General features: G+C 44.4%; 1 protein-coding gene across 2 annotated transcripts in view; it reads right to left on the bottom strand.

Moving 5' to 3' along the window:
* The window catches only part of LOC119296012, a 20,171-nt gene that overhangs the window by 9,641 nt on the left and 581 nt on the right, over window positions 1–9,949 (bottom strand). Inside the window, exons 2-3 of one of the 2 annotated variants that reach the window (XM_037574431.1) lie at window positions 9,860–9,905; window positions 2,420–2,543 (exon numbers count right to left, since the gene is read on the bottom strand). In XM_037574431.1, the coding sequence (XP_037430328.1) occupies window positions 2,420–2,543; window positions 9,860–9,905 (170 nt within the window). Of the gene's footprint in view, window positions 1–2,419; window positions 2,544–2,687; window positions 5,004–9,859; window positions 9,906–9,949 lie in introns of those variants that run through there. The other variant, XM_037574430.1, reaches the window with a different exon arrangement.

Below are 9,949 nucleotides of genomic sequence, written 5' to 3'. Positions count from 1 at the left end.
CATTGATAATAAATATGCCGAGATATTTAACTGTGAGATTGGACACTTCCCAATCAAATATCTCGGAATGCCAGTGAGCTTTTCTGCCTTAAAGGACTCGGTGTGGGAGTTCATTACAGATAAATACCTGAAGAATTTTGGGACCTGGATTGGTAATGCTGCATCTATAGGGGGCAGACTCACTTTACTCACCTCGGTGCTGTCGCAGCTTTCTCTCTATCATATGTCTATGTGGCTTATGAGCAAAACCTTTATAGAAAGGCTGGACAAGCATCGTAGGAAGTTTTTCTGGCAAGGTTGCAATAAGAAAAATAGGTATTATCTAGTCAAATGGAAGAGGGTCTGTAGATCGAAAGATAAAGGGGGGCTGGGTGTTAAAGATCTCAGGAAGCAGAATATTATCCTCATGGTGAAATGGTGGTGGAAATTAGAAACCCAAACTGGGGTTTGGCAGGATTTGGTGAGAGCCAGATATCTATCTAACAAATCTGTGTCAACAGTGACCCCTAGATGTTCTGACTCTCCATGTTGGAAAGCTCTTCTGAAGATCAAAGAGCTGTACATGGTGGGGAGACGAATTAACTAGGGTGCGGCAACTTAACCAGGGTGTGGAAAGACCCAATTAATGGGCTACCCCCATTTAACATGATGTTTCCTCAGCTGTTTGTAATATGTACAGATCAAGACTGTACGGTGGAAAAATTTACCAAAGTAGAGGCCTCGACCTTCTTCAGACGACGTCTAGGCCCTGATCTGAATGGTCAATGAGATGAGATGCGTGAACAGATTGCGAGGCTGGACACTACAGCAAATAGGGATGTGGTGTTTTGGGGGTTGAGTAAGAATGCAAAGTATTCCACTAAATCTATGTATAAATGGCTGGAAAAACCTCTTTATGGGTGCAATTATAAATGGATCTGGGAAGCAAAACTGCCTCTCAAAATGCAGATCTTCTTATGGGAAATGGCACAAGATGCGGTGCTTACCAGAGATGTGATGAGAAGAAAAAATTGGCGGGGGAACCCTATGTGTTCCTTCTGCAACAATGTTGAAACAACATCTCATCTGTTTTTCTCTTGTCCTGTGGCACGAGTAGCTTGGAGGGCAATTGGAGTAGTCCTGGGGACTGAGCTCTGCCCTAACAATTTATGGCAATTCTATGTGTGGTGCAATATGTTCTTGCCTAATGGATCTAGATTCTACACTGTCGGCCTAGCCGCTGTAACCTGGCCACCTGGGCTATATGGCTGGCACGTAATAGAGCTACCTTTGAGAAAAAGTTGATTAAATCTCCTTTTGAGATTGTGTTCTCGGCTTGTTCCTTTCTTCTTTATTGGGCAGGTCTCCAGCCGGAGGAGGAAGCGGCGAAACTGCGACTGGGGACTGAGATGATCAGATCGAGCACGACCAGGCTAATGGTGATGTGCGAAGAGGCTAGACGTACCGTGTAGGACACGAGAGAGGTGATCTCTTGATGATTGGTGCTGTTTCTGCGTCGCTCAGCAGGCGTCTGGGTGATGAGGTCTGCTGTGTTTCGTCAAGGCTTTCGGTGCTGGGGACAAATGTTAGATGGCTCCGCTTTTGTGTTTCCTGGTTTAATAGGTTTGAACTAAGTAGGTGCTGTCAGGTTTTCGCCCCATGGTGCTCGTTTCGATGGCGGACGAGCACAGTGGGTTTCCTGGCAGTGCGTTGAACTCGCTGCCTTTCTTTCCTTTCTTCCTGATTGTGTCGGATACTATTGTATTTCCGCTTCATGCAAATGGAAAGGGGCATGCCCGGTTCAAAAAAAAAGTGTCTTGTTTGAAGAACTTCATCAATGTCTCCAATAGGAGATTGGTCAAGAGGGGGAGAGTAGTAGCACACAGATGCAGTCACCTTTAGCAACAGGCGGCTCACTAGTAACTCATGTGGCTCCTGTGATACAAGCAAAGCATAGACTTCCACTGACGATGTGCAGGTTGGCACAACGGATAAGATTGGTAGTGTGCCAAGGTTGACAATAGAGCAAGAGGAGCAACTAAAGATGTATTCACGGAATTGTGCACCGGCTCAGATTGGTAGTGTGCCGAAGTGGACAGCTGAGCAAGAGGAGCAGCTAAAGGTGTCGTGCGTAACAACCCATGGACATCAGCATGGATCCTTCATCAACACCCGAAGCGCCAATTGGACCATGGATTCAAGTATGCTAGACCCTGAAGACTTGAAAAGTAAATTCACTATATAATAAACATAAGGGCAAAAGAAGCGCCTAAATGCAACAGGAAATGCCACCAGGTTGATTTATCTCGTAATGTACAAGGAATCCATATTTTATCCAATTGAAGAACAAGGAGATTTACAAACAAGAGATGCCCAAATAGCACAATATAGAGCGCTGGCTGCATGGCTGTGTAGTAACAAAAAAAATTAACAGTTTTACCTTTTACCCTTGCCACTTTCCCCTGGAGTCCTAGAACCTGCGTCTTTGGCCTCACTCTCTTTCTTCTTTAGTTGCAGATGTCTGATTAAGATATTTGTCGTATCCGTCTCGATCACTTGTCCCTCTAAAATATCACAGAGATCGACTAGTCAAATGAATAGACAAAGGAAAAGGCATAAGCATCATAGATTAAAGGTTATAGGTGTGACTATAGCAAATTGCAAATATAGAACCATGCAAACCTTAACATAGATCATAGATTACCAACCAGCTAGAAGGTAGGCTGGCCCCAAGTCTCCGATAAACCAGATAACATTTCTGCTAGATCGTAGGCTACAATAAATTTCAGGCCCATTGGAGCGGACGAACGAAGGCCGGTGCCATGTCAAGATCGAGAGGGATGTCTTCTTTGCCTTAACATCCATGATTCTCGGTGACAGGAAGACTGCCTTATTTTTGGATGATGGATGGCAGGCCATTGTTGAGATTCTTGACGAACCTATCGCTGAGAGCCGTCAGCGGCACTGTAGAGCAGGGTCTTATCGGTTGATCATGGGTTGTAGACACCACCAGAGTTCTTAGTGTCATAGGACGTTTCATTGACTCAAGATCTCCAGACCAAGAAGCAGCCATGGAACGCTGCAGTTGCTGCCTCCGAGTTCTGCTGCGATTCGTTCTTGTTCTTCTCAGTTTCCCAATTTGGATAGCAACAAGAGCTTGTAGGACTACCCGTGGATGTTATCCCTGTTTTTAATTCTGTGCTCACATTTATCGTATATACCTTCAAATCTCTAGTGCTCTGCAACGAGCGAGTGTGGCCGCAGTTAATCAAAGTAAGAAGAGCTATTGCCGGACGGCCAGACAAGTCAATAATTAATCGTCATACTTTTCACGCACGTAATTTCGTGTCTCAAGAGATTGATCTGAAATGTGCTTGCTCTTGCTGCGTACAATACACCTCATTTTTTATTGTCTTCCCTTTGAATGTTTCAACAAGAGACGTGTAGCTGAGGGAAAAGATCCAAAATAATTTGTGATTTGATCCGTATCTAGAATCGGCAACCTGACTTTTCATGGAGCTCCAAGTAATAGTAAGAAAGAAATCTGAACTTTAGCAACAAAAGCTCCACAAGTTCACGAGCATTATGCAGAACAACTGTTTTTAGCCGATAAGCTTGATGAAAGCAGTACTTCTTTTTCTCCCAAAAAAAAAGTACTTTCTTCGCTTTAGTGCTATTTCAACTTCTATAAATCTATCCTTGTGTTGAAAACAAAATTTATTACTTATGATATGCACATAAGGAAACTCAATAGCGAATGGAAAAGAGCATAATTTTGTTATATAATATTATGACTATAGAAAAGCTTGGCATACAGCATGGTGAATAAAGTGTAAAAGTTGAGAGACCCTTATACAACTTATTCTTCTACCAGGCTTCGGGTTTGCTTGTTTGTCAATCCATACAGACCGCTGTAAGCTTTGTTTCTACTTCTTTCTGGTCAGATTGCATATGAAGTAGAACTATGAAAGTTGATTTATTTTTTGAATGATCTCAGAACTATGTACGAAAGGGAGACTTGGCAGTGGTAAAGCTGTTGCCTTGTGACCAAGATGTCACATGGATTGTTGGCGGGCTATTAATGAGCACACGAAATGGGCTACATACAACGAGTGGCTCGAGCAATCGAAGGAAAGAAAGATCCCAGAATCAGGGGAGATGGGAAGGCATGTGTCCACTCCTGAGGACGTCGAAGATATCCCACGCCCACCTGGAATAAAAATGTCAAGGCAAAACGTAATGGCAAAGGTAGGTCAAAGGAGGTTGCAGGTGATATGGAGTTGCTTGAGAAGTTAATAGCCACTCAGGAGGAAGTTAAGAAAACTCGTAGGGATATGATAGAAATGCAGCAATGTTCCTCGAGTGAGTAGCTTGAGACAGCAAGGCTCTCGGCAGAAAGAGCACGGCTCTCAGCCCTTGCAGCAAAGGACAACATTGAGGCTAAGAAGCAAGAAAAGGGGGCTGAAATGATAAGAGCTTATAGAGCGCTCCTTGTGCAGGATACCAAAGGGATGCCAGATGAAATGAAGGATGGGCTTGTGAAGATCAGGACATTGCAAGGTAGCATGGGATATGGTCTATCGGCCTGTTGAATGCAGTGGACTTGGGATTCACAACCTCCACCTGCTTAATGCAGCGCTTAGGGTTCGATGGTTATGGCAGGCCCGTGTAGTGCCTCTGGGCCATGGCAGGGGCTGAGTATCCTTGTATCGCCAGAAGCAGCAGGTGTTTTCCATGCTTCTACTGTTTGCTCGGTAGGGAATGGGTGCGCTGCCGTTTTCTGGTCCGGCAGATAGCTAGACGGAGCCTCTCCGAGGGATTTGGCCCTGGATCTCTCTATGCAATATCGAATGGCAGACGCCAACTTTCGGTTCGAGATGGGCTCAGAGCGCATGGATAAGTGATATAAAGGGTGAATTCTCAGCTTCGATGATCTTCCAATTCTGCCACCTATGGGTAGAACGCCTGCGCCATTCGATGTCCGAGGCCCCGGGCAGCTTCCGCTGATCTGGACTGATTCCGGAACATACACAGCTATGACTGCGTACAAGGCCTTCTTCGCTGCCAATTCAAGATTGCTGGGAGAAGAACAATTGTGACACTTGTCTGCGCCACTACGCCTAAAATCCTTAGCTCAATGGATGCTGGACGGCTGATCGACTCCAGGACAGAGGGCTCCCCCATCAGCCAGCTTGCACGTTGTGCGACCAAGATCCGGAATCGTTCAACCATATATACTCATGCAATGCCCTTTCTCTATGGTAGTCTGGTTCCAAGTATCTCGGGCTCTTGGAATGGCTATCCCTTGCACACAGGCCAACTAGACCCTGGTGGAATAGTGGGAGCAGGTGCATGACGGATATCCGACGAAGAAGAGCAAGGAAATATATGCGCTTGCCACCCTGGTAATGTTCTCCCTATGGAAAGAGCGGAATAGCCACACTTTCGAGAAGATGCCCTCGGTGGTCTCCAGAATCATGGCAGAATGGAAGCTCTGGATACTCGCATGGAAACAAAAGAAGCAAAGTAGGTAGAGGATTGAGGATGGTGAAACATTATCCATGTCGGTGGTGCGGTGGTGGTGGATTGTGGTCGAGCTTCGCTTGATGTACCCCTCAAATTTCTGTACTGTTTCTGAGCCTTGGCGCAGTGGTAAAGCTGCTGCCTTGTGACCATGAGGTCATGGGTTCAAGTCCTGGAAACAGCCTCTTACAGAAATGTAGGGAAAGGCTGCGTACTATAGACCCAAAGTGGTCGGACCCTTCCCTGGACCCTGCGCAAGCGGGAGCTACATGCACCAGGTTGCCCTTTTTCTTCCATCCATACATAGGCTCTTTGGGGCTCCCAGTGATCATGCACTGTTATGTGAACAAAGTCCTAGAAGGTTTGCTTTATTTCCAGTCTTTAACTTGTGTGTATGAAGCAAAGTTCAAAAAGGCGTGCCTGGACGCGGCGCATTGGCAAAACACATCGCTTAGCCCCTACGCACTCGGAAAAGCACAAGGCACTTTATTTCCAGTCTTTTAACTTGTGCATATGAAGCAAAGTTCAAAAAGGCACGCCTGGGCGCAGTGCGTTGGCAAAACACATCGCTTTGCCCCTACGCACTCGGAAAAGCACAAGGCGCGTCTAGGCATAGCGCTTTTTCCCTATGTGCGTGATCAGGCACGCAGACGCAGCGATTAGGGGCGCACCACGGCACAGAACAATGAGCAAGGAGCAGCAGGAAAAGGAAGAAAACGAACGGCATGGGCGCCAAAAGAGACGGAAGTTACCAAATCAAACAACTCGTGTTAGGGTTAGGGTCCGGCTCTCCTCCGTGTGCCGACGACCAAAGGACCTAGATCCCCTCCGCCTTCCACGGGCACGCACATCTTCCTCCACTTCGAGCTCCTTTCCTCCGCACATCGCCAGCCCCTCAATCTACTGCTCATGAGGCCCCCCCTGCCCCAAGCTCCTCGGCTTATCTTCACCCACCAGCTCTGTCCTGCTCGCCTGTCCGTATGGTGCCCGTAAAATATTGTACGGCACGCCTAGGCATGCCTAAGCAGCATATAAGCGAGCAAGGCGCATGTAGGTCCCAAAACGCATAATTAACACCCAGCGCCATTTTGAACTTTGGTCTGAAGACCTAGTAGAAGCTATCTATATTTACATACTTCAGATTACATGCTATGTTATGTATTTTCTTGAATTGTTCAAGTTTGCTGTTGAAAGAATATATGGTTGCTAATACAATGTGCTACGTGCTAAACAAGTAGTACTCCTTGTGATGCGCCAGTGCAATAGTTTGTATTTCACTTGGTCTATTGTACTACTCTGCATGTGTGGAAGTAATCCAGCTCTTCCGCTGGTGCTAGTCAAGACTACATGGAAAAAAGTGCTAGTCAAGATTACATGGAAAAAAGTAATTTGTATTTTCACTTGGTCTGTTATACTATGTGTGGAACTAATTCACCTCTTCCGCTGGTGCAAGTCAAGAATTCCATAGAGAAAAACCTGGATCACGTAGCTCACCTCATGAACTAATTCATGTCGGTACCTAATTCTGTTGCACATAAAATCAGTGCCCACACTGACATCTTCTTCCCTCTTCCATGAACATCTTCCCAGTTTGTTATTTGGCTGCACCTCCAAAGTGCCTTCGTAGCTGCGTTGTATAGATCGGCACAGCAGGGATTCTTGATAACAAGTTGTAAGTCATTGCATTATTTATCATGAATAGAGCTACTTCATACATGACACGTATGTCATTGATTTTGTTCTTGAATAATAGTCAGTCGATTTGGATATTAATAGATGTGCCATTTTTACTGTATTATATAATAGTATAAATTACATATTCATGTACCATGTAAATATACTGCTAATTTTCATACTTTTCAACCTTTGCAGCAAGATCTAAGTACCCACCTAATACCATAGAGAAAAGTAGAAACAATTTTCTTTAAGGCCGACATAGACATTGTGTTTCCAGCAAATGGATAATTTTACGCGACCAGTAAGCAAGACCAATAATACTACTACACGATATTATGCTAGTAAAAATGCCGCAGCTAGTACTTTCAGCGTTATGCACACCAATATTTGTGTGGTATATTTTCTTAACGCGAGTACTTTGTAAAGGAATTAAAGTGAAAAAAATTGACATTACTAAATTTTGAAAATTCACCAAAGAACTAGCCATGGACAGGGGTGCGTGGAAGCTTCCTATCCATGTGCCAGAACCATGAGTTGGTCGCGAGATCTTATGGGTTTCACCTCTAGCCTACCCCAACTTGTTTAGAACTAAAGGCTTTGTTGTTGTTGTTGTTGTTACTAAATTTCGAAAATCATGTAGGACCTCAGCGACACGACATGTCATATCAATCAATGATATCGTCTTCCATTAACGGGGATGATAGCTTGACCAATTGTGACCCAATCGATGGTATCAACACTTGGGAAGTCTTCATCGTGGAGCGAGAAATATTTGATTGGGTCATTGATAGGTTGATCACCAGGCTCGAGGAACGAAATGTTGAGTAATCTCTCCGTCGAAGTGGTGCAAGAAGGTACATACATAGGATTGGTGAAATAGCCCATCAGAACCTCTTGCACTGTTACTTCTCCGAAAATCCAATGTACACAGATGAGATGTTCTGCAGAAGGTTTCGTATGAGTAGGCTTTTGTTCTTGAGAATTGTGAATGCGCTCGGTGAGTGGGATCCATATTTTACTCATAAGACACATGCCACCAACGACCAGGGCTCTCACCACTACAGAAGTGTACGGTAGCAATCCACATGTTAGCATATGGCACCTCTGCTGACCAACTTGATGAGGTACTAAAGCTAGCTGCAAGCACTAGCTTAGTGCATGGGGATGTTTGCACAAGGGGTGATTGACATGTTTGGCGAAGAGTATTTGAGGCCCCAGAGATGTGATGAAGTGGAGCGTTTGCTTCAAATTGGCGAATCTCATGGATTCCCTGCCATGTTAGGGAGCATCGACTGTATGCATTGGCCATGGAGAAATGCCTTCATGCATGGAGAGGACAATTTACCCGCGGTAATCACAGCGTTCCTACTATGATCCTTGAAGCGGTTGCTTCTCACGACCTTTGTATATGGCATGCTTATTTCGGTGTGGTTGGCTCAAACAATGAGATTAACGTGCTTAACAAGTCACCTTTGTTCATCTGAGAGTTGAAAGGAGAGACTCCACGGTACAATTCACCGTCAATGGAGTGCAATATGATAGAGGGTACTACCTTGCAGATGGAATATATACAAAATGGGGTATGTTCGTGAAGACTATACTGCTGCCCCAGATAGAGATTGACAGATTGTTTACCCGACATCAAGAAGGGGCAAGGAAAGAAGTTGAAAGGGCATTTGGTGTATTGCAATCTCGTTTTAACATCGTGCAATGTCCAGCACGCCTGTGGAAGTGTTCTTTTGTCGGTAAAATCATGGAAGCTTGTTGCATTCTCCATAACATGATTGTTGAAGATGAGGGAGAAATGGTTCACATCACTTTGGACTTGGACAGAAATCCTAGAGCATCTTTCACTTCACCGAAGGAGGTCAATCATGGCCCCAACATCTGCTTTGCGGATGTACTACAAACGAATTCATCTATTCATGCTAGGCCAACACATCAGAAGCTTAAACAAGATTTGATCGAGCATCTTTGGCAAAAGTCTGGTAACAACTGGATAATTATAACTAGTTTGAATAATCCTTTATATATTTATTTTTTCCATTAAAGATTCCCATATGTAATAATTTTGTAACAATTCAAACTTATATATTATTTTTGTTACATTTTATATAGTTCACGTACACACACATGAATCACTATTTTCGTAGTAGCATGTGTGCTTTTTTTGTGCATTGTGTACTAATATGTTTAATTAGGCAAGTGTGATCAGGTCATATGCAAAACACACGTCAGACCCCAAAGATATCATTTCAGTTGATTAGCGTTATTTACAGGTCGTTTGAGTATTACAGCCAGCCAAACAGTCACCCTGTACGTGTTGTCTACACTGCAATCTACAGGTGGCGTGGACGCAGGCTACAGACGGCAGCCGTCTGAACTCTGAACCAATGCACATTCCGTAAACACGCTCACAGCAGCCACTGCAAAACAAAACAAAAAACACGCTCGCAGCGGACATTTCAAACAAACAGAACTTTCATCAAATGCACACTGAAGCAAAAAAGAGACCAGCAAACCCTAGAGCCAAAATTCTAATTTCACAGAAGTTGCTGAACCCTGCATACAGCTTCTAATCCATAAAGCTCCCTCATACCCTTCACCATTAACCTGAATTAAAGTAAAATTTAACATAAAACGACCAAATCGAAATGGATAATTGCAAGGTCTTACTGACCTGGAGGATTTGTGTCGTGCTCGCAGACATAAACCCTGAGGCCTCCCTGCGCAGATCACAGCAGAAAGATGGTCTCAGAAGCCTCTCATC

The sequence above is a fragment of the Triticum dicoccoides genome, chromosome 4B (genome assembly GCF_002162155.2).
Source record: "Triticum dicoccoides isolate Atlit2015 ecotype Zavitan chromosome 4B, WEW_v2.0, whole genome shotgun sequence".
NCBI classification, from domain to species: Eukaryota; Viridiplantae; Streptophyta; class Magnoliopsida; order Poales; family Poaceae; genus Triticum; species Triticum dicoccoides.
The sequence above is the reverse complement of the archived record's forward strand: the minus strand, read 5'-3'. Positions and strand labels throughout refer to the sequence as shown.